Source organism: Gorilla gorilla, chromosome 18 (assembly GCF_029281585.2).
Source record: "Gorilla gorilla gorilla isolate KB3781 chromosome 18, NHGRI_mGorGor1-v2.1_pri, whole genome shotgun sequence".
Taxonomy (NCBI): domain Eukaryota; kingdom Metazoa; phylum Chordata; class Mammalia; order Primates; family Hominidae; genus Gorilla; species Gorilla gorilla.
Window position 1 is genome coordinate 75,669,733 of NC_073242.2, and position 17,984 is coordinate 75,687,716.

A 17,984-nucleotide genomic window follows, 5' to 3' on the forward strand; every position below is an offset into this window, starting at 1 on the left:
AAATGAAATCCCTCATAATTTGACCTTCACTGGGCACTGATCCAAATCTCAGCCCTCAAAATGAAGTGTAAATTTAAGCAGGCTCCTCCTCAAATAATACTACCAAATAATATTCCAGATACTTATTTTTCCACAAACTTCTATGCCCATAGAGATTAGCTCCCTGATTCCTAATTTCCTAAACTTATCAGTTATCACTTTATCTTCAAATGCTTCAATTGACAGATTTTTTTTAATGAGAAAAATAGAAGGGAGTTATTTTGGTTCTGGACAGAAACCGGTTCTTTAGATTCATTCTGCTTGGCCCAATACTGAACATCTAGGGTTAAATGTTCTTGCATACAATTAGAAACTGTCCGTAAGATGTTGGCAGCAGGGCCTGAAACACTCTGCTTCTTTGCAGAGCATTCGAGTTAAGCTCAGCAAAACCACGTTAACTCACTAATGGTATAGAAAATGGAAAGTACTTTTTATACTACAAAACACCAAGCAATATTATTTACATTATGGTCATTATATATTGCTCAGTCTTCTAGTTCCTGAAGGAATATGGGTCTATTTTTAAATAGCTACAAGTAAGCCTTCTTTGGTGAAGATCCAAAATAACTATCTATATCAGGAACTATCCAATAAAAGATTGATCTGAAAAATTGTTAAAATCATACCCACTGATCCAGGTATGGGCTTTCTTTCCCAAGGAAGGGACAAGAGGTCCACTTGTGCAGTGGAAATAACTATGGCAAAAAAGACTCACAGGCAGGAATACATCCCCTAAGGATCCTAGAAGCAGCCTAAGAAAACACTTGCTTTGACCAGACATATGCTTGAAAAAAATGTGTATTCGTCTTTTAGCAGTACACACACCATGGTATATAACCTTCTTCACTGTCTTTCTCTTCTTCTACTTTCTGTACTCTTGTATTGAAATATACCAACCATAAGCCTTAACATCCACAACTTCTAAGTCAGTTTATAAATATATACAAACCCAATTAAGAATCCCCTACTTTTGTTAACATTTGTGAAAACCAAGTAAAAGATAAACAGGAATTCTTTATACACTTGACCCTTGAAGAACACAGGTCTGAATTTTGTGGGGTCCACTGATAATTTACACTGAGTGTGCCAGCCTCTCCTGCCTCCCTTTCCACCTCTCCTCCACCTGTTTTGCCTCTGCCGCCCCTGAGGCAGCAAGACCAATCCCTCTTCTTCCTCTTCCTCCTCTGGTGAAGATGATGAGGATAAAGACCTTTATGATGATCCACTTCCACTTAATGAGTAGTAAATACATTTTCTCTTCCTTATGAATTTCTTAACATTTCCTTTTTTCTAGCACTTTATTATAAGATAATACACATAACATAGAAAATATGTCCTAATCAACTATTTATGTTAATGGTAAGGCTTCTTTTCTGGTCAACAGTAAGTTAGTAGTTAAGTTTTGGGGGAGTCAAATGTTATACTCAGATTTTTGACTATGTAGGGGTGGGGGGAGATAGGCACCCCTAACCCCCACATCATTCAAGAGTCAACTATACTAGTTTTGTCAGCTTTTCTATAAGTTTGAAATTATCATAAAATGATTTAAAACATTTTTAGACCAGGTGCACGGTGGGTCACACCTGTAATCCCAGCACTTTGGAAGGCCAAGGCAGGTGGTGGATCACCTGAGGTCAAGAGTTCGAGACTGACCTGGCCAGCATAGTGAAAACTCATCTCTACTAAAAATACAAAAATTAGCGGGACATGGTGGTGCACACCTGTAATCCCAGCTACTCGAGAGGCTGAGGCAAGAGAATTGCTTGAACCCAGGAGGCGGAGGTTGCAGTGAGCCAAGATCATGCCACTGCACTCCAGCCTGGACAACAGAGCAAGACTATGTCTCAGAATTAAAAAATAAAAAAAAAGATTTAAAACATTTTTAATTTTTTTTAATTTAAAAAAGATTATCCTATCTTTGGATATTTTTAAATATTGCAATGACCAAGTTTACAGTTGAGTTTTAAATCTGGGTCTAACACAGACCAGAATTACTTCATTTCACCCAAAGTTTCTGGCCACAAGGTTATTTTTCTCAACTTCTTTTCCTACCTGACATGCTCAATTGCAAGGGCTGTCTGGTCAAACACTCCTGAATCATCAAACACCACCCACAGCTCCTGCAGGGGCAACCGATGCTCCTTCAGATCAAGGAGCTCCTTCATGCACTCCATGGTAAAAGTGCTCACTTGAGAGTCACAGAGGTATGGTTCAGCAAGCCTCACCACTGCCTTCAAGGCTGCAAAGTCCACATCTGTGACCTGAAATTTAAAATAATGTGACTTAACACATGGAAATCAAAATGAAGATACACCTATAAGACACTACTGACAACCTGATTTTTTTAAAAGCATACAACATGGGTTGTGTGTATATATATATATATGTATATAATATAAAGGATGAACAAGACAGGCTGCCTCTTACCCTCATGGAGCTTACACTGTAATCAGGGAGATCAACAAACACAATGATAACTAGTAGGTGACAGAGAATAACTAGCAGGGGTGGGGATCTTGTTCTGCTGAGATGGCCAAGGAAGTCAGCTCTGAGCCAGGCTGAGGAGGATGAGAAGGAAGCAGCCATCTGAAGAGCTGGGAAAGCACAGAAGGCCTGTGGCAGAGACAGGCTTGGCAGCTGGAGGAGCGGAAAGGCAGTCCTTCTTGCTGGAGCCAAAGGGAGGAAATGGAGGAGGGGGGCGGTGTGCAGTGGAGCAGCAAGATATGAGGTGAGAAAGAGAGGCAACGAGACCAGGACATGAAGGACATCTGAAGGAGCTTGGATTTTACGTGTTTTCTATACAATGAGAAGCCATAAAGCCAACACTAAGCCCTTGGTAAAGACAATGCTTTAGGAGTTTTAAGCAGAGAAATGGCATGCTTCTGTTTTAAAACAATGACTTTCATTGTTTTCGGAGAACTGATTGGCAGGGGGGGCACTTATCATAACCAAATGAATAGGCCTGAACTTCAACCAAAAAATATTAGCACAATCCAAAATTTTAAAACTCACAAGCAATAGCTGCAATCCACTGCCTAGTACATAATCACTGTAGTATGTGATGCCATTTTCTAAGGGAGCTGCAGCAACAACTTGTATTCACACTCCCTGGTTTGACATTTTAGTTTACTAGGGCTTTTTGTGGTCAGTTAACAAACACTGAGAAAAATTCAAAGCTGTAATTAGAATGCAAATGTAATCTAAAAGGCCTAGAGAGAAGAAGAATAAGACTGTTTTTACATTCTGCAATGGGACACACTGTCAAGAGATTAACCACATATAAACAAATTTGCTAGGCAAAAACTGGGTTAGTTTAAAAATGCCTCTTAGCAGAGGTTGCAGTGAGCCGAGATCATCCCACTGCACTCCAGCCTGAGCAACACAGTGAGACTTCATCTTAAAAAAAATAAATAAATAAAAATGCCTCTTAGGTTTGAGCTGCTTAACGAATTACAATTAAGAAGTTAAACACTTTTTTGAAACCATTAACTTCATAATTAGGCCTAATTTTTTAAGTGATCTCAAATACCTTCTTTTAATTAATTTGAACCAGTTTAATTCCCTGGTAACAACTCCTCAGTTGCCTTTAAAATTTGCAGAACACTTCCTACAACATGGCAATTAGATGTGAAAAACATGCTATTTGAATCAGCTCATAAACTTTAATTAAAAATAAGCACTTTGGATATAACAGTCTGAAGTAAAGTGCTTAAAGCTAGAGACAAAGGTCTCAACAACAAAATTAACCTTACCTCAACCAGCACCTTGAACACATTAGTGTGCCAGACTGCCCGCCATCCAGATGGCTCAAGGACCTTCTCCAAGAACTCAGCTGTGAATTCCTGTACCTCAGAGGCCTTGCAGTCAGCTACAAACAAATTGAACACAGGAACAATTGAGAATGCATAAAGCAGAGGGAAGTTAATAAATCCACTTAAATCCACTTTCTCAGAAACAACTGGCAATCTGAGGGACTGAAATAGATAATCTACTTGTAAACTAAAAAGATAAAAGATGCAAAAAACCAGCCAGGCAGTGGCTCATGCCTATAATCCCAGCACTTTGGGAGGCCAAGGCAGGCGGATCACCTGAGGTCGGGAGTTCAAGACCAGCCTGACGAAAATGGAGAAACCCCGTCTCTAGTAAAAATACAAAATTATCTGGTGGTATGGCGCATGCCTGTAATCCCAGCTACTAGGGAGGCTGAGGCAGGAGAATCGCTTGAACCTGGGAGGCGGAGGTTGCGGTGAGCCAAGATCACACCATCGCACTCCAGCCTGGACAACAAGAGCGAAACTCCATCTCAAAAAAAAAAGCAAAAAACCTACTCACCTAAAATGTAATCTTGATAGGCTCTGAATCGCTCATAGAACAAAAGTTGATTTGTTTGGAAAATTTCTGGGAAAAAGGTTTTTCCTTCTGGCATAAAACTTTGTAAACTAGAACCTGGTTTATCACGGTAGCTACAATCACTGCATGAATCTTCATCTTGGAACAAACCTAAAAAAAAAAAAGCAAAAATAAGCAAGCTCCAGTGCCTTATTTGAATGCTTCTATTTTCATATCCTTGCATAGAAATCCCAAACAAAATACAAACAAGAATTTGAATATGAATAGTCTACTTACCTCTACCATTGTGAGAAGAAACTAGTTTTCCAAACTTAAAAATATTTCAAAATCCAAATTCTACTTCAAAACAATAAGAGCTTAAGATCTTTCACAGTTAGATTTTTGTTGTTGTTCTGTGAGGTTTTGAGGAGAAGTAGAAGGCTGTTTTTGTTTTTTGTTTTAGAAACGGTCTCACTCTGTCACCTAGGCTGGAGTGCAGTGGTGCGATCATAGCTCACCGCAACCTCAAACTCCTGGACTCAAGCTACCCTCCTGTCTCAGCCTCCTGAGTAACTAGGACTACAGACATGCACCACCACATCCAGCTGGAAGACAGTTGATTTTTAATTCAGTGGAAATCACTCAAGATCTTCTACAAAGCATACAGCCTGTGATTTATACTACAGTTAGCGAGTGATAATAATCAAGTATCTTAGTTATTTATTTTCCAAAGCAATTACATAAAGCTCCTTTAAGAAAGGGAGCTGACTTCCTCTCAGATGGGTTAAACCCTCCCTTTACTTCCTACAATATCAGTCTGTCAATCGCCCCTCAATAAACAGGGACGAGAGTCTTAATAATCCATAAGGTTTACTTCAGTAAGGTTATTAGATTCCTCCTCACTAATTTCAATGACTGTGTCTAAGGAAAAGATCAGAAAATGCAAATCACATTAGGTTTGGGCTGTATATAATGTTTCATAAGGTATGATTCAGCCAGTGGCATATCTAATTCTATGTAATGTTTTTAATAAATGAAACAACTACTAAATAAGCAATGCTAAAAAGGGTAGCATTTAGAATGTAGAGTAGTCTCCAGAAGTGGTTTCAGGGAAGGTATCTGAGCTGTTAGCAGATACCTTTTTTCTCCCTCCCCCTTGATTTTCTCCTTCCCTTTCCCCCTTCCTTCCATTTCTTTGTCCCTGTTCAGGCCACCAGAAGTACTTGACCCACAGATGACCAAAGTGTACTCAAGGGTCTACTGCTCACAAACACTGATGCACATGAACCTTAGAAGGCATCAGTACCTTACTGGTTATGTGACAATGCCTCAGCTTCCTCACCTATAAAGGGAAGATAATAGTACATCTACTTCAATTAAGAAGATTAATTGTTAATAATTTACAACAGTGCCTATTACATAATGTATATGTTTGTTAAAGAAATAGTAGTACTTCAGCACCATTCTTTTTTTTCCCAGCACCATTCTTTATAGCTTTATGGAGGTATAATTAACATATAGAGGTTATATACATTTAAAGTGTATAACATGATGGCCAGGCGCGGTGGCTCACACCTGTAATCTCAGCACTTTGGGAGGCCGAGATGGGCGGATCACCTGAGGTTAGGAGCTCCACACCAGCCTGGCCAACAGGGTGAAACCCCGTCTCTACTAAAAATACAAAAATTAGCTGGGTGTGGTGGCGGGCGCCTATAATCCCAGCTACTTGGGAGGCTGAGGCAGGAGAATCATTTGAACCCGGGAGGCAGAGGTTGCAGTGAGCTGACATTGTGTGCCACTGCACTCCAGCCTGGGCAACAGAGTGAGACTCTGCCTCAAAAAAAAATAAAATAAAATAAAAAATAAAGTGTGTAACATGATGTTTTGATATACCTATACATTATGAAATGATTACCACAGTAAAGTGAATTAATATTTCCATCACCTCGCATAGTTACCTTTTGTGTGTGTGTGGTGTGAACACTTATGATCTACTCTGTTAGCAAATTTCAAGTACAAAATTTGCATCGCATTGCACCATCACGTCATTGCCTATTAATACTGTAATAATAATACAGTATTATTAACTATAGTCACCATGCTGTATGTACATCAGATCCCCAGAACTATTCACACTGCATAACTGAAACTTTGGACCCTTTGCCCAGCATCTCCCCATTCCCCCAACCCACTGGCAACTACCACTCTACTCTCTTTCTGAAACTTCCTCTTTTTTAGATTCCCAATATAAGCGATGTCATGCAGTATTTATTTTTGCAGCCACTTTAAAAACTTCATTTCACTTCAACTTCACCACAAGTACAACCATTGGCATAGTCTTCCAGATGGGAAAACTGAAGCCAAGTGACTTTTGCCAGTCGGAGAGGTGGGTTAATAGTGGAATTGTCACACTTATGTTTTCTCACTTTGTTGGGACTCTCTGCTACACAATACAACCGAAAGTGTTAACGTAAAAACATGAACCAGCTTAAAATATCAGAAAAAAAAATAGTAATGAAACTCTATGAGGAAGAAGAAAGGGCAGAGAACTAGGAGACCCCGGTTCTATTTCTGGACTCCGGCCCAAGTTGGCGCTCCTCACTTTGGACACGTCACTACCCTCCGTGCACAGGACAGCCATCTAGGCCAAGGGTTCAAGCTTTTCTCTTCTTCGGAAAAGGGAAGTGTGGTTCGTGATCTCCTTTGAGATGCAGATGAAAAAATGGCCCCTTGAGCAACAGTAAATGCACAGTTCCCGCAAAACCCATCCAGATTGGGAATTCCTGGCCCAATCCAGCTCCCTCCAATCTCGGGGCGGGCTGAGGCCAGAGAGTGCAGGGAGAGGGAAAGATGCGGATAGGGAAGAGAGGGAGTCCCCCACCCCTGGGTACCGCCCGACTTTGAGGTCCCGTCACTGGGTCCCGGCCGCGCACCGCCGTTCCCGCCACCCTGGACAGACGGGTCCAGAAGGCCCGCGACCCAGGCGCCCTCCTAGGGTCCCGACGCCCCAGGCCTCCGCTCAGAGGCGGCTCCTCGGCCCCGGCATGGAGAGCTCACCTTTCTCCAGAGACGCCAGCTCCTGCTCCACCGCCCAGCCCGTGCGCTCCGGCGCCATGGCCGCTGCCTCCAGACCGCCGCCCGTCAGCGACCCGTCAGCCATTTCAAATTTCCGCGGACGGCAGCCCAGGCAACGACGTGATGACGCAGGCTCTGCTGATTTGATAGTCGGGCCGAGGCCGTGGACCAATTAGAGTCCGGCCCCGCTCCAGCCCCCACCAACACTGCCGCCTCGCCCCAGGCTGACAGCTGTTCTTGTTCAAGTGCCCGGCCTTTGCTTTTCTGGGATGAACTTGAGGAAAGTCGAATTGGGATATAATTTGGAATGATTTTCGAAAAAAACGAACGAGCAATGCCTGGAAATGAGATATAGTGGAAAAGACACTGGGTTGAGAGTCAAAAAACATAGTATTTAAACTTACCTGGGCTATTCCTAGTGGTATTGCCTTGGGCAAGTCATTTCACCTCCCACAAGCACAACTTCAACTGAAAAGGATACTGGCCTACGTGGGCCCAAAACTTTCACCACCAAACACCAGTCTCTCTCTGTCTTTCAATACACACACACACACACACAGAGAGAGAGAGAGAGAGAGAGAGAGAGAGACAGCATATTTTCAAAGAATGTCAAATTAAATTTAGTAAGTAAATTTGTTAATTTGCATTAATCAAAGACAACTATAATCTCCATCATAATGGCTAACATTTACTGCATATTGTGTGCAAGATACCCTCCTGCATGCGTTACCTGGATTGTTCTGTTTAATCTTCACAACGATCCTATGAGACGGGAGCTATTACTATACCCATTTTACAAATGAGCAAATGGAGTCACTAAGAAGTTAAGTCACTTCTCCAATCTAACCCAGCAAAGCCAGGATGTGAAACCAGCCAGACTGCATGAAGAAGCCTTTTAATGTCTCTGCCAGGCCATCACTACTAGAATGATGAGGTCAGCCCAAGATAGCCCAGGTAACCAGGACACCAAATGTGATGCGTCCACAGGGGACCAACAGCCTGGTCATGACAGTTCGTCTGTGCAGTCTTAATGCGGGGAAACTTTTCCACTTATTGCTTTGAAGAAACACCTTGGGCTAAAGTCTCTCGGATCCCTTACAGCTGAAATAAAATGGAGCCAGGAGGGGTGACTGGAAACCTGCACTTAATTGGGCTAACTTTTCCAGGAAGTAAGATTTCTTTGACTGTTGTTTGCAGAATCTGACCTTACATTTATTTGCTCACTGAACAAATACATATTGAGCACCATGAGGTAAAAACACAGAAAACAATAATCAAGACTATCAACAGGCCTTGAGGATGACGCTAGCTTTTTCATTATTCTCTTCTTCAACCTTGCCGCCCACAAACCTCACAAATGGCAGCATTTCTCCTCACCCATTTTCATCATCACTGGAGACAACACAGTTCTCTTCTCATCCAATTACCAAATATTTCATCAACCATCAAGATATTACTCAAACCAGGCTAGGCATAGTGGCTCATGCCTGTAATCCCACCACTTTAGGAGACCGAGGCAGGTGGATCACTTGAGTCCAAGAGTTTGAGACCAGCCTAGGCAACATGGTGAAACCCCATCTCTACAAAATATTTAAAAAAAAAATTATCTGGGTGTGGTGGCATGCAGCTGTGGTCCTAGCTACTTGGGAGGCTGAGGTGGGAGGATCTCTTGAGCCCAGGAGGCAAAGGTTGCAGTGAGCCAAAATTGTGCCACTGCACCCCAGCCTGGGCAATAGAGTTAGACGTGTCTCAAAAAAAAAAATAAATAAACATAAATATAAATATATGTATATTACTCAAACTACTGCTTCTGGGAAAAGTCTTGGAAAGGAACAGGAGGCAACAGGGTCAAAGACCAAATACCTATGCTTTTGCAAACTCCACTAAGAACAAACTATTAAACCAAATACGTTTGTCCATTGTGGTGGCTCACACTTGTAATCCCAGCACTATGGGAAGCTGAAGAGGGCAGATCACTTGAGGTCAGGAGTTTGAGACCAGCCTGGCCAACATGATGAAACCCCATCTCTCCTAAACATAAAAAAATTAGCTGGGACTGGTGGCATGCACCTGTGGTCCCAGCTACTCAGGAAGCTGAGGCAAGAGAATCGCTTGAACCCGGGAGGCAGAGGTTGCAGTGAACCAAGATCATGCCACTGCACTACAGCCTGGGCCACAGAGTGAGACTCTGTCTAAAAAAAAAAAAAAATGCAGCAGTGTGATAGAAAATGATAGGGGGAGACAAATTCAGACTTTAATGCAAAACACCTGATTTTAAACTTAGCAACTAATTTTTTAAAAATTTAAACACTATACAAGCCACAAAAACTTTATTTCTTAGGCCAAATTGTCCCATGGCCCACCAGATTGCAACCTCCATTCTGAGCCCAAACTACTCAGGGCACAGTGCAGGGACCAGGAGGAGTTTGTTGGAAATGCAGTCTCTCCCACGCCAACCCCAGACCTGCTGGATAAGAATCTGTGTGTGGCAAGATCCCTAGTCCCCAAGTGACATCATTCACATTTGATGCAAAGCCCTTCTGAACTGACCTCTCTCCTGAGGCCTTATCGGTTTTCACATTCCTGCTGGAAAACTTGATGTAGGTTCTTGCCTGTGATTCACCTTCACTGTGCTGCAAAGCCAGATCCAAGCATAGCCCTTCCTCCAGTGCAGATGCCTCAGCTTCATCCTACTTCCCTTCCACAGTCTGTGTGGGCCCCCACCATCTCGCACTCCCGCTGCTGGGAGAGCCTCTTGGAAGTTGCCCTCTGAGAAGCCTCCACCTACCCTACCCCACCTCCAAAATGAACTGCTCCCCTCTCACTGTCCCTAATACAGGAGTCGCAAACTTAAATGCCCCAAAAAGCTAGGCTGATACCAAGCAGAGAAGCGGCCGCTGGTGTATGTGCAGTGGGGTGTGAACCCGGTGTTGCTAGGGTGGCCTTTCAAGAAAAGTCAGAAATCAAGATTTTTTGAGATATCTCCATATTAAAATGTGACCAACAGGCTGGGCGCAGTGGCTCACACCTGTAATCCTAGCACTTTGGGAGGCAGATTGCTTGAGGCCAGGAGTTCCAGACCAGCCTGGCCAACATGGTGAAACCCATCTCTACTAAAATTACAAAAAAATTAGCTAGGTGTGGTGGCGGGTGCCTGTAATCCCAGCTACTTGGGAAGCGAGGCACGATAATCGCTTTAACCCAGGAGGCTGAGGTTACAGTGAGCCAAGATCACGCCACTGCACTCCAGCCTGGACAACAGAGTGAGACTCTGTCTCATAAAGAAAAAAAAAAGAAAATGTGACCAACAGGTTTCAAAAATGTTAAACACCATGCCAGCCAAATAAACCTATCTATAGACCACCAGTTTGCAATTTCTGAGACTTAGTCCACTTGTTATATTGTGTCAGAGTCTGTGAGTTCTTCCAAAGCAGGAAACATGTCCTGTTCCCTTTTGTATTGCTAGCACCTACAACTAAGCCCGACTTAGTAATGGGAAAAACTAAATAATATTGTTCTCTTCTATAGAATGTGATATCACTATGTCATTAGCCAAATGGCTCAGGTTTAGAGTCAAGCACTGGGGGCCTGGACCATGAGCATCTGCACCCAGCTCCCTGCAGGAACCACAGATTCATCAGCAGTATCACTGCCTCAGTCAGGGTTGGTGAAGGCTGCCTGTATTTGGGGTCCTCTGCCTCCAAATCAGACTGTCAGCTTCCCCAAGAACAGAAATTGCTATGGGCTTTTGATCCCCTGGGAGACGAGGGTCCCTCTATAAGTTGTTACTGGATCTTCATGTGAATGCTTTGAGAGCAGATATGGACCAGGACAGACAGTGCATATTCTAAACAGCAGAGAAAGGGAGGGAGGAAGCCCCAGTCCTAGGAGGGGTCCCATCGGGGTAAGGCTTGTCTCTCCATCTGCAGCTGTACAGAGCCTGGGTGGACCTGAGTGTCTTCTGTAGGAGAAAAAGGTGGCCTACCTTGCCAAAGGCTGCAGGGAGAGGAGAGACTCTCCAGATCTCCAATCTGCCACTCTGATTGGAGAGTCTGGGGCTCCCCCCATGACGAAAACAAAAACAAAGAAGAGCCAGGCTGGAAACGTGGCTGGCGTTTTCCACTAGAGGGCAGCTTAAATTTTCCAAAGAAAATAAATCTTGACCACTTTGTGAAGCATTGAGGAGTCCTTTCAGTTTTCTCTTGAGCAACCAGGCCCTGCATGAGGCCCCTGGGGATGAGAAGGGAACGAACTTAGCCCTTGCCTCATGGAGCTGGCAGTCGGGTGGGGAAGCAGCAAATGAAAAAGCAGACACCCAGTGAGGGGGCAGTCAGAACCTAGAAGAGTTGCCATCAAGGAGAAAGCTGCTGTCAGGAGACAGAATCTCAGGCAGGGCCTCTGCATGGAGGTCTTGGGAAGATCTCCCTGAGAAGAGGGCATTGACTAGGAGCTTCAGGATAAGATGCAGGCAGCTGCTGGCCAGAGGTGGAGTGGGACAGATTCTGGAAGAACAGAGGTGGGAATTAAGGAGGGAGAGTGGGGATCCAGGAAGAGGGGAGCCCCAGCTCAAGAAGCCCTGAGACATGAGAGAGGGTGGGGTTCCAGAAACAGAACGGCATCCTTGAGGGCTCAGCATAGAGTGTGAGAGGGGGAGTGGCCAGAGATGACGTTCTGGGGTAACAAAGCCTCAAAGGCCTTTGAAAAAGTTCAGATTTTAATCTACATGTAATGGGGTGCCATTGATTAGCTTCAAAGAAGAAAAGAGGTGACTTGACTGCTGCTCTGGCAAGAGCTATCTGGCTGTTGTGTGGAGGACACACTGCAGGACTTAGCGTTTGGGAACATCTGCTTCCTAGCCACAACATTGTGTAAAACAAACAGGAACACCGCACATTGCACAGTGCTCTCTCGTTTACAAAAGGGGTTTCATTGGATGCCCAGCCCCCCTCCTTCCCCTCCCCCAACTTTACTATGAGATGTTTTTAGCCTCAATTTATACTAGAGGAAATTTGTTTAGTGAGTTCTTAAGAGGTGCCCAGAGTCAGAGGGATCAATATACGGAGGAGACTGGATTCAAACCAAGGTTGACCTGACTTCCAGCTGAGGGCTCTTTTAATTATGACCTTGGCTCTATGGCCCAAATATATATATATATATATATATATATATATATATATATATATATACACACACACACACACATACATACATACACACACACACACATAATGTGTGCAAATTTTTATATGTTTATATGTATATAAATATAATATATAAAATATATACAAAAATGTGTATATATTTATATGTAAAATATACACAAAAATGTGTATATATTTGTATATATGTGTATTTCTATTTTATAATTTATATATAAACAGATAAGTGTATATATATGTGTGTGTATATATATATTTTATATATATATATTTTATATATATATATATATTTTATATATATTTGCACACATCATGTAAAATGGATGCTCATATCCTGGTCTTTGAAACCCTGCAGAAGCAGGTCAGGCATTTAACTCTATACGCTCTGTGTGTCTGGATGTATGTAGTCTGGGAAACCAGTCCAGGACACAAGTGAAAATTCTTCAGAAAGTAAGAAGAGGAAAGGGGAGCCAATGTCCAATGATCTGCCCTCTCCCTCCAAGCCACGAACACCCCTAGCCCTGCGCAGGCCAGTGTTTGTGCATATATCACACCTACTGAAAGAACAGATCAATGTGCTTGCTTCTGGATATGAAAAGTAATTGGGGCCAGGCACTCATGCCTGTAATCCCAGCACTTTGGGAGGCTGAGGTGGGTGGATCACCTAAGGTCAGGAGTTCGAGACCAGCCTGACCAATATGGTGAAACCCCGTCTCTACTAAAAATACAAAAATTAGCTGGGTGCGATGGTGGGTGCCTGTAGTCCCAGCTTCTCAGGAGGCTGAGACAGGAGAATTGCTTGAACCCAGGAGTGAGAGGTTGCAATGAGCCGAGATCTTGCCACTGCACTCCAGCCTGGGTGACAGAGCAAGACTCCATCTCAAAAAAAAAAAAAAAAAGAGTAACTGGGACTAATTTACTTTTCCGTCAACAAACAACTAGAAAACTGGACAAAATATATGAAACGATAGTTTTCAAGCAATGGACATGGCAGGACGATGATCCCTGAAAGAAGGAAAACAAATTATGCGAGTCCCGTCATTACCCTGACTTTCTGCCTGAGGCACCTTCCAGACTGCAGCCAGGAAAGGGAAATTTTGGCACAGCACAGCATCTCACTGAGCTGAGGAAACAGAGATCAGAGTTTGGAGAGAAAGAGAGAGAGGTAGCTGGAATTTTGAAAAAAAAGTACCAAGAGACTTGACCACAGGTCAGGCACGGTGGCTCACACCTGTAATCCCAGCACTTTGGGAGGCCAAGGAGGGCAGATCACTTCAGTCCAGGAGTTTGAGACAAGCCTGGGCAAAATAGCTAGACCCCATCTCTAAAAAAAATTACCTGGGTGTGGTGGTGCACACCTGTAGTACCAGCAATCTGGGAGGTTGAGGTGGGAAGGTCACTTAACCTCAGGTATTCGAGGTTGCAGTAAGCTATGATTTGCCACTGCACTCCAGCCTGGGTGACAGAGCAAGACTGTCTTAAAAAAAAGAAAAAAAATCACAAAAAGAACGCCAGAAATCTGCAGAGGGTTCGCCTCTAGTCTCTTCCTGAATACTAAGCCGCATGTGAATAGGGTGAAACTCCATGAGGCTGGGCAAAGAGCCCAGTTAAACCATTACCACAACTCACACAGGGGTGAGAGACATTTGAGTTCAGACCAGGCAGAGTAGCGACTCCTGAAAGGACTAGTTATCTAGAATACAAACACTCACAAAACTCTACACAGTGAGGGTAACAAACCAACTAAAAAATGGGCAAAAATGTGAGCAGATATTTTCACTGAAGAGGATATAAAGATGGCAACTAACATGAGAAAAATGCTCAACATCACTAACCACTACGGAAATGCAAATTGAAACTGCTATGGGACTTTAGGTGTCTATTTTCTGGCTGGGTCAGAAACCTCTGTGGCCCCGCATCGAGTTCTTGTCTTGGTCTGTGTCCAGGAAGAATGAGGTATGAATGAGATACTCAGTAAAGGTGAACGAGATGAGGATGAGCTTGATTAAATGTTAGAACAGCACTCAGGAAACGGTAGCACTCAGGAAACTCTGTAGGCAGGTCATCCATTAAGTGTTCAGTTCTCAGCAGAGGAGAATCCCTGAAGACAGTGGCTCCTCGTTGCCTGCAGGTCCTCCCTGCAGCTCTTCAGCAAGATAGGGTAAGTCCTCTACCCAGCTCTTCAGCGGGAGACACTAAGGTCTGCAGCTCTCAGAAGAGAGGCAGCTCTGGAGAGTGGCTCTTTGCTGCTGGCAGGTCCTCTCCGCAGCTCCTCAGCGGGAGAGGGTAAGGGTCCCTTCTCCGCAGCTCCTCGGCGGGAGAGGGTAAGAGTCCTCTCCGTAACTCCTCAGCGGGAGAGGACTTTCTCCGCAGCTCTCAGTGGAGAGGCGGCCCTGGAGAATGGCTCCTCTCTGCTGGCAGTTCGATTCTGCAGCTCTCAGCAGAGATGATCGGTCCTCTCTGCAGCTGGTCATCCCATTCGCTCCACCTGTCGGCAGAGAGAACACTCCTCTCTGCAGCTGATATCAGATGACTTCTACCCTCCTCGTTGTCTGACCGTTTTCTGCCCTACTCTGGCTGAGCCCAGGGCTTTTACAGACCTCAGAGGGGAGGAAGTGCGTGCTGATTGGTCCATGAGTGGCCATGGGTGGGCCCAGAAGAGACACCACAAGTCCCCACTCCAGTCCGCTGGATTGGTAGAGCGGCTCCCAGCCTTCAGGCCCTCCCTGGCCTAAAGGTGCGGCCTTTCCAGGACCCGCCCCCTTCCGCCCAGGCCTCCTGCTGCCATTCATGGCCCTAGGATTCGGCCCCAACCCCGCTCTGAGATCGGAGCAGGTGCAGGAGAGGAGAGGGGCCAGGCAGCGGAAGCAGACGCCCCCAGCCTGCAGGGATGAGGGTGGGGTGTACCTGTCCTGGGCCGGAGAGTGTGGCTGCTGAGATGCCCGGGTTCTGCACCTGGGAGGGTGGCTGCAGTTGCACCCGGGGAACTCCCACCCCAACAACTCAGAAGGGGTGGGGTTCCTGCTTGTCCCTGTCTCCTGCCTGCTCCGTGGAGCGGGAGGACCAAGTCTAGAGCCAGTCCAGAGGCTGCAGGTGCACCCAGGAGGGCAGATCTTCCCTGCTCCTGTCCCCCTCCAAAAGCACAGGGAGGGTCGGGTCCACAGCCCTAGTTTGGGTGGCTGTTGCCCCGCCCAGGAGGGCAGGCTCCTGCCTGCTTCGTAGAGCAGGAGGCCTGGGTCTGCAGCCCTGGTTTGGGCAGATGCAGTGGCTCCCACCAGCTCCATGGAGTGTGCAGCCCCAGCCATGCCTCCCTGCTGCAGCCAGCGGTGATGGCAGCAGCCACTGCCATCAAAACCACAATGAGATATCACTGCATGCCTATCAGAATGGCTAGAATAAAAAATCAGAAAAACAGGCAGGGTGTGTTGGCTCACTTGAGGCCAGGAGTTTGAGACCATCCTGGCCAACATGGCAAGACCCCATCTCTACAAAAATACAAAAATTAGTCGGGCATGGTGGTGTGCGCCTGTAGGTCCCAGCTACTCGGGAGGCTGAGGCATGAGAATCGCTTGAACCCAGGAGGCAGAGGTTGCAGTGAGCCAAGATTGCACCACTGCACTCCAGCCTCAGTAACAGAGCAAGACTCGGGGGTTTCGCTGTGTTGGCCGGGCTGGTCTCCAGCTCCTAACCGCGAGTGATCTGCCAGCCTCGGCCTCCCGAGGTGCCGGGATTGCAGACAGAGTCTGGTTAACTCAGTGCTCAATGGTGCCCAGGCTGGAGTGCAGTGGCGTGATCTCGGCCCGCTACAACCACCTCCCAGCCGCCTGCCTTGGCCTCCCAAAGTGCCGAGATTGCAGCCTCTGCCCGGCTGCCGCCCCGTCTGGGAAGTGAGGAGCGTCTCCGCCTGGCCGCCCATCGTCCGGGATGTGAGGAGCCCCTCTGCCTGGCTGCCCAGTCTGGAAAGTGAGGAGCGTCTCTGCCCGGCTGCCATCCCATCTAGGAAACAAGGAGCGCCTCTTCCCGGCCGCCATCACATCTGGGAAGTGAGGAGCGTCTCTGCCCGGCCGCCCATCGTCTGAGATGTGGGGGCCACCTCTGCCCTGCCGCCCCGTCCGGGATGTGAGGAGCGTCTCTGCCCGGCCACCCCGTCTGAGAAGTGAGGAGACCCTCTGCCTGGCAGCCGCCCCGCCCGAGAAGTGAGGAGCCCCTCCGCCCAGCAGCCACCCCGTCTGGGAAGTGAGGAGCATCTCCGCCCGGCAGCCACCTCCTCCGGGAGGGAGGTGGGTGGGCCAGCCCCCCGCCCGGCGAGCCGCCCCGTCCGGAAGGGAGGTGGGGGGGGTCAGCCCCCCGCCCGGACAGCCGCCCCCTCAGGGAGGGAGGTGGGGGGGTCAGCCCCCCGCCCGGCCAGCCGCCCCGTCCGGGAGGGAGGTGGGGGGTTAGCCCCCCGCCTGGCCAGCCGCCCCGTCCGGGAGGTGAGGGGCGCCTCTGCCCGGCCGCCCCTACTGGGAAGTGAGGAGCCCCTCAGCCCGGCCAGCCACCCCGTCCGGGAGGGAGGTGGGGGGGTCAGCCCACCGCCCAGCCTGCCGCACTGTCCGGGAGGGAGGTGGGGGGTCAGCCCCCCGCCCGGCCAGCCGCCCCGTCCGGGAGGGAGGTGGGGGGGTCAGCCCACCGCCCAGCCTGCCGCCCTGTCCGGGAGGGAGGTGGGGGTTTGGCCCCCCGCCTGGCCAGCCGCCCCATCCGGGAGGTGAGGGGCGCCTCTGCCCGGCCGCCCCTACTGGGAAGTGAGGAGCCCCTCTGCCCGGCCAGCCGCCCCGTCCAGGAGGGAGGTGAGGGGGGGTCAGCCCCCTGCCCGGCCAGCCGCCCCGTCCGGGAGGTGAGGGGCACCTCTGCCCGGCCGCCCCTACTGGGAAGTGAGGAGCCCCTCTGCCCGGCCACCACCCCGGCTTGGAGGTGTACCCAACAGCTCATTGAGAACGGGTCATGATGACAATGGCGGTTTTGTGGAATGGAAAGGGGGGGAAGGTGGGGAAAAGATTGAGAAATCGGATGGTTGCCGTGTCTGTGTAGAAAGAGGTAGACATGGGAGACTTTTCATTTTGTTCTGTACTAAGAAAAAATTCTTCTGCCTTGGGATCCTGTTGATCTGTGACCCTACCCCCAACCCTGTGCTCTCTGAAACATGTGCTGTATCCACTCAGGGTTGAATGGATTAAGGGCGGTGCAAGATGTGCTTTGTTAAACAGATGCTTGAAGGCAGCATGCTCGTTAAGAGCCATCACCACTCCCTAATCTCAAGTACCCAGGGACACAAACACTGCGGAAGGCTGCAGGGTCCTCTGCCTAGGAAAACCAGAGAACTTTGTTCACTTGCTTATCTGCTGA

General features: G+C 47.1%; 1 protein-coding gene across 2 annotated transcripts in view; it reads right to left on the minus strand.

Moving 5' to 3' along the window:
- The window catches only part of SHCBP1 (SHC binding and spindle associated 1), a 40,787-nt gene extending 33,239 nt beyond the window's left edge, over positions 1 to 7,548 (minus strand). For both annotated transcript variants that reach the window (XM_019011369.4, XM_004057596.5), the window contains exons 1-4: positions 7,426 to 7,548; positions 4,372 to 4,539; positions 3,792 to 3,907; positions 2,092 to 2,300 (exon numbers count right to left, since the gene is read on the minus strand). In XM_019011369.4, the coding sequence (XP_018866914.1) occupies positions 2,092 to 2,300; positions 3,792 to 3,907; positions 4,372 to 4,539; positions 7,426 to 7,528 (596 nt within the window). In that variant the 5' untranslated portion in view covers positions 7,529 to 7,548. The remainder of the gene's footprint in view (positions 1 to 2,091; positions 2,301 to 3,791; positions 3,908 to 4,371; positions 4,540 to 7,425) is intronic.
- Between the last annotated feature and the right edge of the window lie 10,436 nt (positions 7,549 to 17,984).